Source organism: Aspergillus glaucus (genome assembly GCF_001890805.1).
Source record: "Aspergillus glaucus CBS 516.65 unplaced genomic scaffold ASPGLscaffold_2, whole genome shotgun sequence".
In the NCBI taxonomy this organism is placed as follows: Eukaryota; Fungi; Ascomycota; class Eurotiomycetes; order Eurotiales; family Aspergillaceae; genus Aspergillus; species Aspergillus glaucus.
Window position 1 is genome coordinate 1,689,051 of NW_019170454.1, and position 16,556 is coordinate 1,705,606.

At 50.3% G+C, this 16,556-nt stretch overlaps 7 protein-coding genes across 7 annotated transcripts; 4 read left to right on the forward strand and 3 right to left on the reverse strand.

The window, feature by feature from the left end:
* The first annotated feature begins 536 nt into the window (after positions 1-536).
* Positions 537-3,808, forward strand: farB1 (putative C6 transcription factor (Ctf1B)). The gene is made up of 3 exons (XM_022542551.1): positions 537-1,070; positions 1,126-1,310; positions 1,367-3,808. Exons 1-3 carry the CDS (start codon positions 811-813, stop codon positions 3,571-3,573), a joined length of 2,652 nt encoding a protein of 883 aa, XP_022405573.1. The 5' UTR covers positions 537-810; the 3' UTR covers positions 3,574-3,808.
* Positions 3,809-4,997: 1,189 nt separating this feature from the next.
* On the forward strand, positions 4,998-6,922 carry ASPGLDRAFT_22352 (S10 family peptidase; the record flags this gene model as incomplete). Its single annotated transcript, XM_022543174.1, has 6 exons — positions 4,998-5,340; positions 5,390-5,611; positions 5,661-5,784; positions 5,836-5,851; positions 5,902-6,069; positions 6,116-6,922. 6 exons carry the CDS (start codon positions 4,998-5,000, stop codon positions 6,920-6,922), a joined length of 1,680 nt encoding a protein of 559 aa, XP_022405574.1.
* A 367-nt stretch (positions 6,923-7,289) lies between these two features.
* Positions 7,290-8,930, reverse strand: ASPGLDRAFT_163670 (unc-93 family MFS transporter; the record flags this gene model as incomplete). Its single annotated transcript, XM_022542552.1, has 3 exons — positions 7,290-7,536; positions 7,590-8,293; positions 8,346-8,930. 3 exons carry the CDS (start codon positions 8,928-8,930, stop codon positions 7,290-7,292), a joined length of 1,536 nt encoding a protein of 511 aa, XP_022405575.1.
* A 457-nt stretch (positions 8,931-9,387) lies between these two features.
* Positions 9,388-10,206, reverse strand: ASPGLDRAFT_756570 (uncharacterized protein). Its single transcript, XM_022549812.1, has 4 exons — positions 10,076-10,206; positions 9,929-10,017; positions 9,460-9,883; positions 9,388-9,402 (listed from the first exon to the last, which is right to left on the reverse strand). The coding sequence occupies exons 1-3, from the start codon at positions 10,109-10,111 to the stop codon at positions 9,490-9,492; spliced, it is 519 nt and encodes a 172-aa protein (XP_022405576.1). The 5' UTR covers positions 10,112-10,206; the 3' UTR covers positions 9,388-9,402; positions 9,460-9,489.
* ASPGLDRAFT_755026 (N-acetylglucosamine-6-phosphate deacetylase) lies at positions 10,186-11,823 on the forward strand. The gene is made up of 2 exons (XM_022549799.1): positions 10,186-10,676; positions 10,735-11,823. The coding sequence occupies exons 1-2, from the start codon at positions 10,302-10,304 to the stop codon at positions 11,629-11,631; spliced, it is 1,272 nt and encodes a 423-aa protein (XP_022405577.1). The 5' UTR covers positions 10,186-10,301; the 3' UTR covers positions 11,632-11,823.
* Positions 11,824-12,080: 257 nt separating this feature from the next.
* On the reverse strand, positions 12,081-13,785 carry ASPGLDRAFT_63668 (GMC family oxidoreductase; the record flags this gene model as incomplete). Its single annotated transcript, XM_022548695.1, has 2 exons — positions 12,081-13,462; positions 13,527-13,785. The coding sequence occupies 2 exons, from the start codon at positions 13,783-13,785 to the stop codon at positions 12,081-12,083; spliced, it is 1,641 nt and encodes a 546-aa protein (XP_022405578.1).
* An 844-nt stretch (positions 13,786-14,629) lies between these two features.
* ASPGLDRAFT_42506 (uncharacterized protein) lies at positions 14,630-16,446 on the forward strand. The gene is made up of 2 exons (XM_022545618.1): positions 14,630-15,216; positions 15,269-16,446. Exons 1-2 carry the CDS (start codon positions 14,732-14,734, stop codon positions 16,281-16,283), a joined length of 1,500 nt encoding a protein of 499 aa, XP_022405579.1. The 5' UTR covers positions 14,630-14,731; the 3' UTR covers positions 16,284-16,446.
* Positions 16,447-16,556: the final 110 nt, after the last annotated feature.

Below are 16,556 nucleotides of genomic sequence, written 5' to 3' on the forward strand. Positions count from 1 at the left end.
ACCAACGTCTGTCCCCCAATATATGAAGGCTGCCCTCAACCAATCAAACCCGCGATGATTCACTCCGGTCCCTCCGGCTGAGCCACACACACGTGACCGGGCCGAGTCTCGGTTGGGATTTTTAGTTCAGGTGGAGTTTTTCCTAAGCGAATGTAGTGCACTATCCCTTTTCGGGCTGTAGTGGCGGGCGGTGACTACCGGTGGGTATGCTGCTCGATGGAGACGAGTGGAGATAGTGGAGGCACTAGACCCGCCCATTTGCCAGCGTACGTAAGTAAATCCAGCCAACTTTGCTACTGTATCTGGACTAGTGTTGCGACTAGACAACTTTGGGTAATGGAGAATACACTCCACTCCGAGCTTATGCCGTCCAATTACAGGCCGTTTCTTTCCGTTACCAATACCGTACGGGGGCCACTGAAGAATTCTGGTTCCGGTCTGGGGGAGTAATTTCACGGGAATCCCCATACGCAATTACAGGAGCTTTTTTTTGGGGGATTGTACTTAAGAAGGACTGCTTCCCCAACGCCCGCAACGTTGGCTTTTCTTTTTCTTTTTCTTTTTCTCATTTGGGTCCAGTTGGGAGATGAGTGTATGATAACACGTTAGGAAAAAGAAAAGAAAAAAGAAAGATACTAGAACAAGAAAAGAAACTCTCCACTCTTCACTTCTCTTCCTTCATTCCTTATTTCCCTCTGCCACGATTCTACACCATATTCTCTATATATCTTCCCTTCCCTCTCCATATTCTAGTATCACGTGTTATTCAACGAATACATGGATCACGCATAACACTCGCCTTCACCCATTATGACCAACGCCACGACCGCCACGACCACACCGTCACATCCAAAGAACACAATGTCCTCTACCGATTCCCAAGCAAAACGCAAGGCCTCCACGGCTGGCATGTCTGTCAACACTCGTCCTGTCAAGAGACGTGCCTCGAAAGCGTGCTGTTGTTGTCGAGCTCGCAAGGTCCGCTGTGATGTTGTCGAAAATGGTTCTCCCTGCACGAATTGCCGATTAGATCAGGTCGAATGTGTTGTTACGGAAAGCAAGCGGAGAAAGTGCGTTGAATTCATCTATCAACGTCAATGCTTATATGAAAGCTAACGAACACAGGAAATCTCGTGTTGAGGCTGAAAATGCCAACAACGTCTCCGACTCGCCTCCGGACGCTTCAGAAGACAGTGGGAATTTCTTCCGGAGATTCAGTGAGAGCCGTCGTCTGTCAGATGTGGCACCGGCTTCGCCATCGCAACATTCGCTCGATCTGGATCAAGGCTCACATATGCCTCATCTTTTATGTTCGTGCTCTCTGTTCCCTCGTCTCTAGAGGGCCGTGACTAATAATTCACATTAGATCAAAACCAGGCCGAACGGATTGGAGCAGAGTCCCGATTTGGTCGTGGAATGGCCCCGAACCCGGCCGTTCCAGCCACTTTGCCATTGCACCATGTCACCTCGCAAATCCAGCAATTGTTGGATCCGTCCTTTGCTAGCCCCCGTTCGGGAGGCGTCGTTCTACCAGACTACATTCGAGGCTTGCCTGCTCGGTTGCAGAAGGAGGATATCGACTATTTGGCCATGAAAGGTGCCTTGACCATTCCGGATGTCAATCTGCGTAATGAATTGATCAAGAGCTATATTCACTACGTCCACACCTACATGCCGCTCTTAGACATTGAAGACTTTTTGCAGACGATTATCCAGAACGATGGAATCAATCGGATGAGTTTGCTGCTTTTCCAGGCTGTCATGTTTGCCGGTACTGCCTTCATCGATCTCAAGCACCTCCACGGCGCCGGCTACACGTCACGAAAGGCCGCACGGAAAGCCTTCTTCCAACGAGCCCGACTTCTCTACGACTTTGACTACGAGGTGGACCGGATCTCGCTCGTCCAGTCTCTGTTGCTGATGACCTATTGGTACGAAACCCCAGATGACCAAAAGGACACCTGGCATTGGATGGGCGTCAGTCTGTCTTTGGCCCACACCATTGGTCTACACCGGGACCCCGGAAACTCGCGCATGGATCTTCGTCGTCAACGGATGTGGAAACGCATCTGGTGGAGCACATATACTCGCGATCGCTTGATTGCCTTGGGAATGAGACGTCCCATGCGCGTCAAGGATGATGACTGCGACGTGCCTATGTTGACTCTCGACGATTTTGACTTCCATCCGTTCTCTCCCGAGATCGTGGCGATGGTCGGAAATTCGGAGGTGCTGCACAATATTGAGCACCAGCGTGAACTGGCCCTCATGTTCATCGAAAAGGCCAAGCTGTGTCTCTGCGTTAGCCACGTGCTGTCAGCACAATACTCGGTTCTCAGCCACAAGTTTGGCGGCACGATGGAGACTACTATGATGCTGGTCCCTAAGAAATCTGCCGCTGAGACATTCGAAGTTCGCCGCTGCGATCAGGAGCTGGAAGACTGGCTGGCTAACCTTCCTCCGGAGATCCAGTATTCTCCGGCCGCGTCTTTGAAACTCACAGAGGCCCAGGAGGTTCTGCATTCGCATCGGGCACTGCTTAAGATGGTGTACCTGACCACGTCCAGTGCTTTGCACCGTCCGCAAGTTCTTCCTTCCATCCCGTTCCCGTCGATGGACGCGGAGCTGCAGGATATCTCGCGGAATAAGGTGCGGTACGCGGCGGTGGAAATCACCAACATCGCCCAGGACCTGCATAGTTTGGACCTGACCCGTTATTTCCCAACCACGGGTGTGACAGTGCTCCTGCCTGCGGTCATCATTCATCTGCTTGATATCAAGTCCAGCGACCCCAATGTCCGGATGACCAGCCTCCAGCGCTTCTACCAGTGCATGCGGATTCTCCAGCGTTTACGTGAGATCTATGCCTCTGCTGACTTTGCGACGTCATTCTTGGAAGCCGCCATCCGCAAGGCCGGTATCCAGCTCACCGTTGCACCTCAGGATGTGCAACAGCCACCTCCCGTGAACGCCGACACTGCCTCCTCCACCATGCCCGACCCCACGCGTCTCAACACCTTGACTCCTCCCCCGGACTCTCTCGCCCAGAAAATACCCGATCTTACCTATCCGAAATCGAATGACACCGGAGCGCTTGGAGCAGCTGAGGAAGGCGGTCCGCTGTTTGTGTCGACGCCTCCTCCATCGGATGGCAGCGAGAACGGCAGTACAAACAACCTCAATCCGAAATTCCCGCCATCGGGTGCTTTCCAAATTCCCAACATGGAGTCAGAACTGAGTCTGAGCCAGTTGATGGATTTGGCCAACGATGCCGAAGTGACACAGAATGATTTTGATGCCTTGATCAACTTTGACGATGCCGGGGCCGATTTCTTTGCGGCCGAAAACAACAGCAACAACACCACTGCCATCAATACCACTACAAATAATAACACCAACGATCATGAGAGCCATGACGGCAACGATTTTGTGGATCACATTCCCGACGTGATGAATCTGGATGCCGGCGACAAGGGCGTTAATTTCCCTGGACTTGCTGACGCCGTCGAAGCACCACGCTCGGAGGCTCAAGGTATCACGGCGGATCTGGATGCAGACTTGGGATTGTTTTAAAAACATGACGATTTTCTTTCAAGCTTTGCCATTCTACTTCCGCATTTCTGCATATATGTTTTAACACTTGTATTTACGGGACGTTATGACCTTGATTACTTTGGTTTGGAAAAGATATGACACGGGAAGGCGGCGTTTAGCTATGCATTGGGTGCGATATGTTTGTTTATTGTCAATTTTTCTTTACTCTAGAGAGTATGAGACGAGAATAATGAACGATTTCTCTATTATTCGGAGTCACATGAGATTACCGTAATGCCGTAATTTACAGCCCCAACGGACCTTTTGATCGGCTGGACCAATATTGGTCAAGCTTTGATGATCCCTCGTCGGCACTTACTGCGGAATACCGAGCATTGCTGGTGCAATTGAATCGGTTTTAAGCATTGAGCATTCTACTACCATTTTATAGACACACTACAGAGATCGGAGTACTCCGTACAGAGTAATATTTTTTAATACTCTGTATGTAGAGTACTTTGCATTGAGTATGAGGTGGTATCTGTCTGGGAGGGGGGCCTGAATATCCCGTGATGCGCCATTCCCGATTTGGAAGGTGGTTGTCAACGCGTTCTCTCGACTCTCTCAAACGTTGTTGTCTATGGATAGAATTACAGAGTGCTTTGTTTTCTGTCTCTACTACAACAGGAGAATGCTTGAATACTGCTGTCGATTCCAGAATGTCAAACAACCAACATAATCAAGCGACAAACGCAACAAACGCAACAAACGACGGTCCCACGAGACCTCGGTCAGCATGTCTCCGTATTCTCCAATAATCCCGCATTGAACCGATCGGCAACCGGAACGATAGGCAGACAGAAATAAGGATGTCTAAGGCATATCAGTTTGCCTCTTCCGAAACCTTGTCATCGTGCTTTTGCTTTTGCTTTTGCTGCGTGTTTGCACGGACTCCGGAGTCAGTTCAGGTCCAAGACTCCTGCTCCCGTACAAACCGGCCCAATTGGCGATGATTCTGTGCTCTACGGAATACTCTGAACGGAGTATGCCGCCAGATATCCGCCAGATACTACCCTGTCCATGTCTGTGTCTCAGTCTCGGTCTCTAGGATAGGTGCAGCTACAGTTACGGAGTTACTCTTGCTTATCACCTCACTCGCGCCATGTGGGCCCGGGCATGACCATCGCGCTTTCTGTGTTTGTCTTGCTTACTTGTACCCTGACTCCGGACGGGGTATCGATGTCGGGGGATGTTCTGTGCTCCGTTCGTTGGGTTAGTACTATGTACATCACGGGTGGTCGGGGTCTCCTGATCGTCTACTACATATAAAAGGGAAGCTGTCGCGTCTTTTTCATGATGGTTTTTGTAGTTGCGTTGCGTAGTGCCGGAGGTGTTTCTTGTCTTTTCTTTTTCCTTAAATTTCTTAAACAGCCCCCTCTTCCCAAGTCACCAAGGCTGTAGCCATGCGCTTCCAGCTGTTATCCCTCCTATCGCTGGCTGCGACCAGCTTGGCCCATCCAACAGACGAATTCCACGTTGGTAGACGCCAGGTCCCCAAGGAGCCTACCGGCGTCCATACCCTCACGACAGCCAACAACATCACCATCCGCTACAAGGAGCCAGGCAAAGAGGGGGTCTGTGAGACGACTCCGGGAGTCAAGTCGTACTCCGGCTATGTTGATCTGTCTCCAACTTCTCACACATTCTTCTGGTTCTTCGAGGCTAGACATGACCCGCAGAATGCGCCCATTACTTTGTGGTTGAACGGTGGTCCGGGAAGTGACTCTTTGATTGGATTGTTGGAGGGTAAGTTTGTCCATTTCAATTGCTTATAAACGAATGCTAATGATCGCAGAATTGGGTCCGTGCCATATCAACTCTAGCTACGAGACCTATATCAACCCGCACTCTTTCAATGAGGTCTCCAACATGCTCTTCATTTCCCAGCCGTTGGGCACTGGTTTCTCGTACAGCGACACTGAGCTTGGTTCGCTCAATCCGCTCACTGGTGCTGTCGAAGATGAGGCTTTCGATGGCATGCAGGGTAGATACCCCAAGATCAATGCTACTTTGACTGGTACGTCCTGCCTTCTTGTCTTGATGTGCATTTGTTGACCGGAAATTAGACACCACAAACCTTGCTGCTAAGGCCGCTTGGGAAGTCCTGCAGGGATTCCTTGGTGGTTTGCCGAAATTGGACTCTAAGATCAAGTCCAAGAAGTTCAACCTGTGGACAGAGAGTTATGGAGGGTGAGTTCATTTCCCATTGTTGATTGGACAAGTATATGCTAACAGTTTCAGACACTACGGACCTGCTGTGAGTTCTTCCTGAATACAGGATGTGGTAACATTGTACTAACTTGACAGTTCTTCAACCATTTCCACGAGCAGAACCAAAAGATCGAATCTGGTGAGAAGGAGGGTATCGCTCTTGACTTTGAGTCTCTGGGTATCATCAACGGTATCATCGACGAAGCAATCCAGGCCCCTCACTACCCTGAATTCGCCGTCAAGAACACCTATGGAATCAAGAGCGTAAGTTCCCATCCCTGCAAAGTAAGCTACGTACTGACAAAAACAGATCAACGACACCGTCTACAACTACATGAAATTCGCCAACAGCATGAGCAACGGCTGCCAGGACCAAATCGCCTCCTGCAAGCAAACAAACCGCACCTCCCTCGTAGACTACGGCATCTGCACCGAAGCCGCCAACATGTGTCGCGACAACGTCGAAAGCCCCTACTATCAGTACTCCGGCCGCGGCGTCTACGACATCCGCCACCCAAGCAACGACCCCACCCCACCAGCCCGCTACAGCAAATACCTGCAAAAACCTTCCGTCAAAAACGCCCTCGGCGTCAACCTCAACTACACCGCCTCCAGCACAGAGGTGTACTACGCCTTCCAGCAAACGGGCGACTTCGTCTGGCCGAACTTCATCGATGATCTTGAGGAGATTCTTAAGCTTCCTGTTCGTGTTTCGCTGATCTACGGTGATGCGGATTACATCTGTAACTGGTTCGGTGGTGAGGCCATCTCGCTTGCTGCGAACTACACGCATGCGAAGCAGTTCCGCGCTGCGGGTTATGCGCCGTTGGTCGTTGATGGGGTCGAGTATGGTGAGACGAGGGAGTATGGGAACTTCTCGTTTACGCGGGTTTATGAGGCCGGTCACGAGGTGCCGTATTATCAGCCCATTGCTGCGTTGCAGTTGTTTAACCGCACGCTGAACGGGTGGGATATTGCGCAGGGTAAGGTGAAGATTAACGACCTTGATGCGCCTTATGTCACCAATGGTACTACCAAGGCTACGCATACGCAGTCTTCGGTTCCCTTGCCTTCAGCTACGGCTAGTGCTAGTGCTAGTGTTAGCGGTAGTCACTGATGATATTACTGCTACGACTGATGACTTGTCGTATGACTGGTTTAACACCGTTATACATACGAAGTACATGTCCCTTAATAGGTACACTAATGGCCACGTGCATATAATACAATGACAATGCGGCTTAATGCATCTCTTGCATGCATCCGCAACTGCCCGATGTAAGGTCCAGTGAGACAGAAATCATGTAGAACAGTTATATTCAACCCCCAAACACAGGGGCACCATGTGCCTGACTAATCAAGTAGACACTATTATGTTCACATCAAAGGTACAAAGGGTAATAACCAAATGACCAACAAAGCCGAAACCCAAAAATAAAGAGAATCCCGCCCAAACTATGGATAAACCAAAAGGAAGAAAATGATCACTCATGGCAAACGGTCTTCTCCTCCCCGTGTTCTTTCTGAGAGGGAGAGGAAGGCATTGGAGAATCCTCCATGGGAATACCAACATCCTTGTGAGTCTCATCGGAGAACTTGAGGTCTTCCTCAACATCGGAGTGTTCTTTGATCTTGAAGAAGATGATTGGCGAGGCAATCAGGAGACTACCAACGAGGAGACCCCAGCAAGAGGCAAATTCCGTCATGAAAGCTGTACCTTGTGCATCCATGCTGTACAAGACAATTAGCAATCCGCACGTCTATGCGCCTTGGAGTAAACTTACCGCCACATGCCCGCTGCACCAGCAGACTGAAGACCCTTGTAAAATCCAGCAAAGTTGGCGAGTTTCCGGCTGTTGTTCGTGAGCGATCCCATGAACCAATACGCGCAGGTTTGGAAAGCAGCGTCATAGAATCCGTAAAAGATGTAGAGGAACATGGGTCCGATGTAACCACTGCCAGTCCAATCTTTGTTTGCTGTCACGGTGTCGCGGGTGTATTGTTTCTGGAAGGCATATCCACCACCCCAGACGCCCATGGTGATGGCGAGAAGAAATCCAAAGTTGATTTTGGCACGGGTAGGACGAGAGAACCATTTCAGATCCAATGTCATGCCGAACACGAAAGCTCCAACCATCTGGCTGAGCCAGTACAGCAAACTGTTGAGTGAGCGGGTACGGATGTTGAAATAGGCGCCGTTGACGCTGTTGAAGTGGTATCCGTAGAACCAGTTGCTTGCCAAGAACATGGGAAAGAAGAAGATAATGTACCAGTCGGTGCGAAGTGTCTGCAAGAGACCCACAAGCTCTGATTTCCAGGTGGGGTTCTTCATAACGATAACACGAGAATGATCCTTGCGCATGACGTATTTCGAATCCACGAGAATCCAGGCGAGCATGAAGCCGATAGCCATCAGGACCATGAAAGCGATGTATGTGCCATCATTGACCTGCCCGGAATTCGAGTGCAGGTTCTGGCCCAGAGGGATCTGATAGGGCGTCAGTTTGATAAATCAAGTCACCGGGGATGGATCTACCTACCAAACCTCCAATGACACCACCCAAGTTGAAGATAACCCAGAAAATAGCAATGAACTTGCCCTTTTCCTTCTCATTCGGATAACTCATCATGACAGCGCCTTGAGCGCACCACAGAAGACCTCCGCATACACCCAGCAATGCACCAGCGAAGACGAGGAAACCGACATTCTGGTTGTGGTTGTAGGACAACAGGGAAGCGACGTAGAGGAAGTAACCGAAGCCACCAATGGACAAAGTCAAGCGCAATCCGATCCAGTTGGCGATAGAACCAGCGAAGAAACCGACGACAGCGAAAGTACTGTACAAAGCGGTGTTGGCGTCACTAACGTCTTTGGCATCCACTTGACCACCGCCGCCCAAGCCACTGACGGCATTGAACATACCAGGGCAGAGGAAGCAGACAAAAGATACCAACACCAGCTGCACCTCCGGGGAAGCAAACCACGGGAATGTCCACGTGCCGATTTTCCTGGGCTTGTACATCCAGGGCTTTCCCAAGGGCTCTGACTGGTCCATGGACTCAGGATCGACACTGGATGCCCAGTCCAGGTCCTTCTTTTCGCTGTGCTTGGTGTCGTGTTGCATTTCGACGTTGCTTGAGGGGGTCGACATAATCCTATGTGAAGAAGTGCGAATAGGAAGAATGTAGAGGAAGAAATGGAAGGACAAAGAAGAATATATACACCACAGCGGTCAAGTATATGGAATCAAGCAAACATATGAACAATGAAAATCTGTTGTGTGACCCGATGAAGGGAAGCAAAATATACAAAGACGAGAGTATATATATGTTTGCTGTATGTACACAGCTGATATAGTAGAAAGAGGAAAGTCGATCTCCAAAAAAATAGAAATGAACAATCCACACCGGTTGAAGGAAAGAGCAAGAATGAAGGGATACGCAGTGACCGGTTGGGGGGGCAATGCTGAGACAGAAAGGCAAGAGGGACTCTCTAGTTATAACTGCACCACGAGCAAGTATGTGCGAATTCGGTAAGAAAAGAGAGGTGAGAGAAAGCGCAAAAGCTGCAGCATTGAAATTGAATGGAGAAAGAGAATACGGATGTGTGATGCACGAGGAAATTGAACACGAAACCTAAATAATAATATTAACCATTTAACTTAGCGGCTTGTTTCGCGGGGTTTAGTGCCGAACACGAGCTAATGTTCTATTGATTCTATTGGGCTTGAAACTGGCGGTGTTTATCGGGGACAGATAGCAGGATACGGCCTGTTCCGTTGCGGGTTTTCCAGCAGCAACAGCAGCAGCATCATCATCATCATCATCATCACTGGCATCATTATGATAGCCGGCCATCGAATAACACAGAAACGTCAATTTCATGGCGAGGCTGGGCAAAATACTGTTGCACGAAAACGAAGTGACGGTTGCATTGAGAATTGTGCGACGGACTGGGTCGATGTCTGGATGCGGGAAATTCGGGAGAAAATTGGCTGAGTCAGGAATCTGGGGATAACTAGCTGATAAGTGATATCGGTGAAAACGATTGAAAACGATGCAATTGAGTTGTGGAATCCTATGAAATTGAATACAATTGAAGACAGATGAAGGGACTACATACAAAAAGAAGATATGAGGTTGGATGCAGACTAGGATCAGGTCCAAATGACAGGGATCAGGTGATCTGTATGCATGTGTCCTGTATGTGCTCTGTATTATGTCGTACGGTAAGTAATCTCCTCGTGTACCATACGGTATCATACAGTACCATCAATGTCGTATCCGCATCATCGATAAGCATCATCCAGTCCTTTTGGTTAAGGCAAAACGTGCATTTGCCTGGGGAAGAAAACTATGTGTTTCTCTGTTATATCTTCATCCTATATCCTCTTTCTCATGGTTTGACATGTTGCACATTGACACACAACCTCGGATACATTTCCCGTTGTTTATGCCATCATCTATATAGATCATCATAGCACAAGCAAGCATACATGATGCCCGGCAAAACCAAAACCACCCCCCGTATCACCAAATTCACCAACTGCCGCATCCTTAAAGACAAGAAATTGGTCGAACAGGATCTCTGGATTGATTCACGTTCCGGCAAAATTCTCCGGGACCAAGTCGCCTTCTACGAACTGCATCTCTTGCCCGATGAAGTCATCGATCTGAGTGGCCGTATCCTGGCTCCCGGTCTTATTGATGTCCAGTTAAACGGCGCCCAGGGGTTTGATTTCTCGGTACCACAGGCTTCCCGAAAAGCATATGATGATGGGTTGCGCATTGTTAACAAGGGTCTGGTGCGGACTGGCGTGACTTCATATTTGCCAACGGTTGTTAGTTCCACACCGGAAGTATATTGGCAGGTGCGTATCACGTCTAGCATTTTCACATGTGCCCTCAGTTTCTAAAAGAATGAAATAGGTCCTCCCCTCTTTGGCACCGTCAAACAGCTATCATCGCGGGGAAGATGGCGCAGAATCATTGGGAGCTCATGTTGAGGGCCCATTCATCAATCCGGGCCGTAACGGCATCCACAAACCCGAGGTCCTCCAAGCTTCTCAAGATTGGAAGGACCTGGTCCACTGCTACGGCCAGGAGAACCTCAATTCATCCATCAAGATGATCACCGCCGCACCGGAAGTGGGCAACATGACCACCCACATCCCACGCTTCGTAGAACGAGACATCATCTACTCCATCGGCCACTCAGACGCCACCTACGAGCAAGGGCTAGTAGCGACGCAGAACGGTGCCTCAATGGTCACCCATCTCTTCAACGCAATGCGGCCCTTCGAGCACCGCGATCCGGGCATCTTCGGCCTCCTGGGCCAAAGCGAGCGGCATCATCGGCCGTATTACGGTGTGATTGCAGATGGGATCCATCTGCATCCCACTTCCATCAAGATCGCGTACCATGCCCATCCTGAGGGTCTCGTTCTCGTCACCGACGCTATGCGTCTCTGCGGGCTCCCCGATGGCATCTATGATTGGACCAACGGGGACCGAATTATCAAATCCGGTGCTCGTCTGACGCTCGAGGGCTCTAATAAGATCGCCGGTAGTTCGGCGACGCTGATTGAGTGCGTGAACAATTTCCGGCGCTGGTCTAACGCATCTGTTGCTGATGCGTTGCGTGCTGTCACTGCCACCCCCGCGCGGATGCTGGGTCTGCAAGGTGTCAAGGGTACTTTGGATGCGGGCGCTGATGCCGATCTTGTCGTTCTAAGTGACTGTGGTTCTGACGCTGGTCCGACTCTGACTGTTGACCAGGTGTGGAAATTCGGTGTGAAGACTTTCGATGAAGAGAAGAGTGTATAGTTTTCTTATTTTCCGATCTCTTTTGCTGTTTTGGTCTACGGATTCTAATATCTCTTTTGGCTCTCTACCATATTATATAGCTAGATGCCCAGATAGATAACCAATAGATTGTCTAATTTTGAATTTAAGTATCAAATTCGGAGCAACACGTACATTCGTAGCGTATCATGTCACATCTCCATCTATCTATATGTATATATATCCTGCTTTTAAAAAGGGAATCTCAAGCGCTCAAATGCAAACATATCAAAGAGCAAATATCCCCCAAAACTTTATACATAAATAGCAACAGATATACAAAGCAAAATAGAAAATTAGTATATCCTGTTCAACTCCAATGCAACGCCGCTGGAAGTTGACGTCGGGCAGCATTCGTTCTTTCGAATGAAAAAAAAAAAAAAAAGAAAGAAAGAAAGAAAGAAAAACGATGGCCATTACAGGCGATTCCTTTACAGTCTAGGCTGGTTGCGGGTCCAGCCGGCCTCTTCGGCAATCAGTTCGGCACAACGCTCACCAATGGACAGCACAGTCAACATGGGGTTGACCGTGGGCATGTCGGGAAAAACACCCGCATCAGCAATGCGAATACCGTTCAGACCGCGGACCTTCAATTTGGGGTCGACAACGGCCTTCGGGTCACTGGTAGTGTCACCCATCTTGGTGGTGCCGGCCGGGTGGTACACGGTGTGGGCAGCGCGACGGCCGTATTCGGAGAGATCCTCGTCGGTCTGGATCTTAGGGCCAGGGGCAATCTCACGCTTGATCCAATCCTTGAAGGGCGACTGCTTGGCGACCTCACGTGCGGCCTTGAATCCGGCAACGATGGTGGCAGCGTCGTAGCCCTCAGGGTCGGTGAAGTAACGGAAGTCGAGGGCGGGCTTCACGGAGGGGTCGGCCGAAGTCAAGTAGAGACGACCGCGAGAACGGGGACGAGGGATGTTAGGGGTCATACAGAATGCATCCTTGGGCACGTCATATCCAAGGCGCTCCGTGTTGAGACAGAAGGGAATCTGGTAGCAGTGCATCATGATGTCGGAAGCCCGGCCGTCATCGCCATTAGCATTGGCAGCCTCGCGACGCAGGAAGATGGCAGCGTCCGAATCCATGACGGTCTGGTTGGGAGGAACAGGCTGGTTCAGCTCCCAGAGGATGATAGTCTCGGGGTGGTCGAGAAGGTTCTCACCAACACCAGGCAGATCCTTGACCACAGGAATGTTCAGCGACGACAGCTGCTCGCGGGGTCCCAGTCCAGAGAGCAGCATCAGCCGGGGGGTGTCGATAGCACCGGCACACAGGATGGTCTCCCGCTTGGCGCGCAGAGTGCGCTTAACACCGGACTGGAGGGTGATATCGACACCGGTGACGGTGTTCCCTTCAACGTTGACGCGCGACACCCACGCGTTGGTCAGAACAGTCAAGTTGGGGCGCTTCTCTTCTCCGCGCAGGATAGGGTGGATGTAGGCGACAGAAGCGCTGCTGCGGCGGCCATCGTCGGGGTTGTAGGCAACGGAGAGGAAACCAACACCGTCGTTCAGTTCACCCTTGGAACGGATCTCCTTGTTGAAGTCGGAAAGAACGGGGATGTTCAGGGCAGTAGAACAGGATTGAACCCAGTCCTTGCAGAGCTGGTTACGGTGGTTCTCGTGGACAGGCTGGACAGTGTTGCGCAGACCGTCGAGCAAGCGGGTAAAGGTCTCAAAGCCCCAACCCTTGCAGCCCATCTTCTCCCATCTCCGGCAGTCATACTCGAAGGGACGGAACGAGATGAGAGTGTTGTGACTGGAGCAACCACCCAAGACCTTGGCGCGCGAGTGACGAATGTGGCTGTTGCCTAGAGGAATGTTAATCTTGTTCCTTTAACCTCCTCTTTGGACTCTATCTGTATTGACACTTACCCATGGGCTGTTCGACAGTGGGATAGTCATAGTCGAGCTCGCCTCCCAGCAGGTTGAGCCACTCTCTAAGCTTCAGGACGCGGTCATCCATGTAGTCACTGGGGCCACCCTCAATGACGAGAATGCGCTTGTTGGGAAGGTACTCAGCCAACCGACTGGCAATAACACAGCCAGCAGTGCCACCACCAACGATGATGTAGTCGTAGTTGTTGACATCGCTGGCGGGGAACTCACTGGTGGTAACGGTAGTGGTAGCCATGTTGAATGAAGCCGGAAAGACGAAGCTGCGGAGGAGGACGGAGGAAGGAGAAAGTAGACAGTAGAGAAGGGAAAAAAAGAAAAGAAGTCGGAGAAAAAGAAAAAAAGATTGGAACCAAATTGAATTTAAGACAAAATGCGGTGATACTTTTTTTTTTTTGTCTCTTTTTTTTTTTTTCTTGGACTGCTCCTAATCAGGCAAGTGGACCGTCATCCAGCGGCATCATTTGAGCCTGGGGGTTATACAGACAAGAACTCCAAGCATTCCACACTTGCAGCATTACCTAAAACATGTTGAGAGCATTGAATCACGTTGTTCCAGGGCTTCTGCTCCGTCGACCTGCTATCAATCTACGTTTCTTTTGGCTCTATTAAAGACCAAATAAGGTTGTTTTTCTCACTTTTTGCGGATTTCGCGACGTCACCGCTCAAGGGAACTAATCCAGATTGGGTAAAGTGTCCTGTACTGATTAGTCCCGCCGAGAGATCGTACGATGTACTAGGCCCAATGCGGCTAGTCTCGGATCGGAAATTCTCACCGACCGGTCTGGGATTAATTTGCCTTATTTTGATGACATTCTCTATCACTAGTACTAAGCATGGAGTATTATGTATAGATAAGAACTAATGCAACACCTAGATATCGTTTCTTAGCAGAATCAGGAAAAAATAAGCATCCAGGAACCTCGGAGCTGGTCCTATCTTATCATCGGGCAACGCTCCGTTCCGGTGGAGTCATCCACTTTTTTTTTTCTTTTGCGTAATGGCTCGTGGGCGGTGTGGGATTCTGCCCACACAAGTCTGCAGTTGCCAGGGTAAATTTGTAAAGCTTCACTACTTCTCAAAGGTACTTCAATCTATACAACCCCCTCTTTTCCTTCTCCTCCTCCTCCCCCCTCCTCATTTGAAGTCTATTATACATCACAACTGCTACCATACCACCCATAATGTCCTCCGACGTTCAACCCCCCCGTCAGCTCTTCTACGACGGTGAAATCAAGTCCGCCACTTCGGGCAAGTCCTTCCAGACCTTGAACCCTTCCAACGCAAACATTTTGGCCGACATCCATATCGCTTCCAACACTGATGTCGACGCGGCCATTGCGTCCGCGGACCGTGCTTTCCCCTCGTGGTCGCAAACCCCTCCTGCTGCTCGTGCGCGCATCCTCCAGAAGGCCGTCGCTTTGCTTCGGGAGAGAAACGACGAGATTGCCCGCGTTGAGTCTCTGGACTCAGGCAAGGCTTACACAGAAACCAGCACCGTTGATGTTCTGAGCGGTGCTGATGTGTTGGAGTATTACGCTAATTTCATTGGTGGCGGCGGTCTAAACGGCGAGACTACTCAGCTCAGAGAGGATGCGTGGGTCTACTCCAACAAGGCTCCTCTGGGTGTTTGCGCCGGAATTGGCGCATGGAACTACCCTATCCAAATGTAGGTGCTCTCGAAGGCTATGCCTAATTGCTTCGTGCTAACCAATTTTTAGTGCCCTCTGGAAGTCGGCACCATGCTTGGCCGCAGGAAACACCATGATCTACAAGCCCAGTGAATACACCCCTCTTCACGCCCAGACGCTCGCAGAGATCTACCGAGAAGCCGGTCTTCCCGCTGGTGTGTTCAACGTGGTCTACGGCGCGGGTGATGTTGGTGGGTATTTGACCTCTCACCCGACTATCGTCAAGGTTTCCTTCACCGGCCAGGTGAGCACCGGACTGAAGGTGGCCGGATCCGCTGCCGGTAAAATGAAGTATGTGACTATGGAACTGGGAGGCAAGAGCCCGCTCATCATCCTCCCCGACGCTGAACTGGACAATGCGGTGAACGGCGCCATGATGGCCAACTTCTACAGTACGGGTCAGGTGTGCACCAACGGCACTCGTGTGTTTGTGCCCCGTCGCTGGAAGGAGGCCTTTGAGAAGCGTCTCCTCGAGCAGGTGGAGCATGTTCGTCCAGGACCTTTGTTTGATGAAGCCACCAACTTTGGCCCATTGAGCTCTGCGATCCATCAGGAGAAGGTCACCGAGTACATTCGTCACGGAATTGAGACGGACAAGGCTAAGCTCCTCTACGGTGGCCTTGGCAAGCCTTCGCTTCCCAAGGACCTGGAGAATGGCTACTGGGTCCGTCCGACCGTTTTCACCGACTGCACAGACAACATGAAGATTGTCAAGGACGAGATCTTCGGTCCTGTCATGTCGATTCTCTACTACGACACCGTCGAAGAGGCTGTCTGCCGTGCCAATGACACGGAACTCGGCCTCGCGGCGGGTGTCTTCACCAGGGACATCAACCAGGCGCACCGTATCACCGGCCAGCTGCAAGCTGGTATCACCTGGATCAACACCTGGGGTGAGAGTCCGGCCGAGATGGCTGTGGGTGGATGGAAGAAGAGTGGTCTCGGTGTCGAGAATGGTCGCAAGGGTATTGAGGCTTGGTTGCAGAATAAGAGCACTTTGGTGGACATGAGCGGCACTGTGCCTACCGTTTTCGCCAAGCTGTAAGCCCTTGTTTCCTTTTTCTTTTCGTGCGTTATAAGCGATGTAGCATGTAGATTGGATCTGATGATAATTCAAAAGTACATGAAGAATATATATAGCAAATAAATCCGGTCATGTCTATTAAGGTTCGATTCGATATACAAGCAATGTCGCTCTTGGAAACTCATAAGTATATAACAGCATCGTAGTCACAGCATATATATAATAGAATTGTATGTCAAAAAAAAAAAAAAAAAAAAGGGCAAAAAAGCCATCTGGCCGAAGAATCAAATCAAA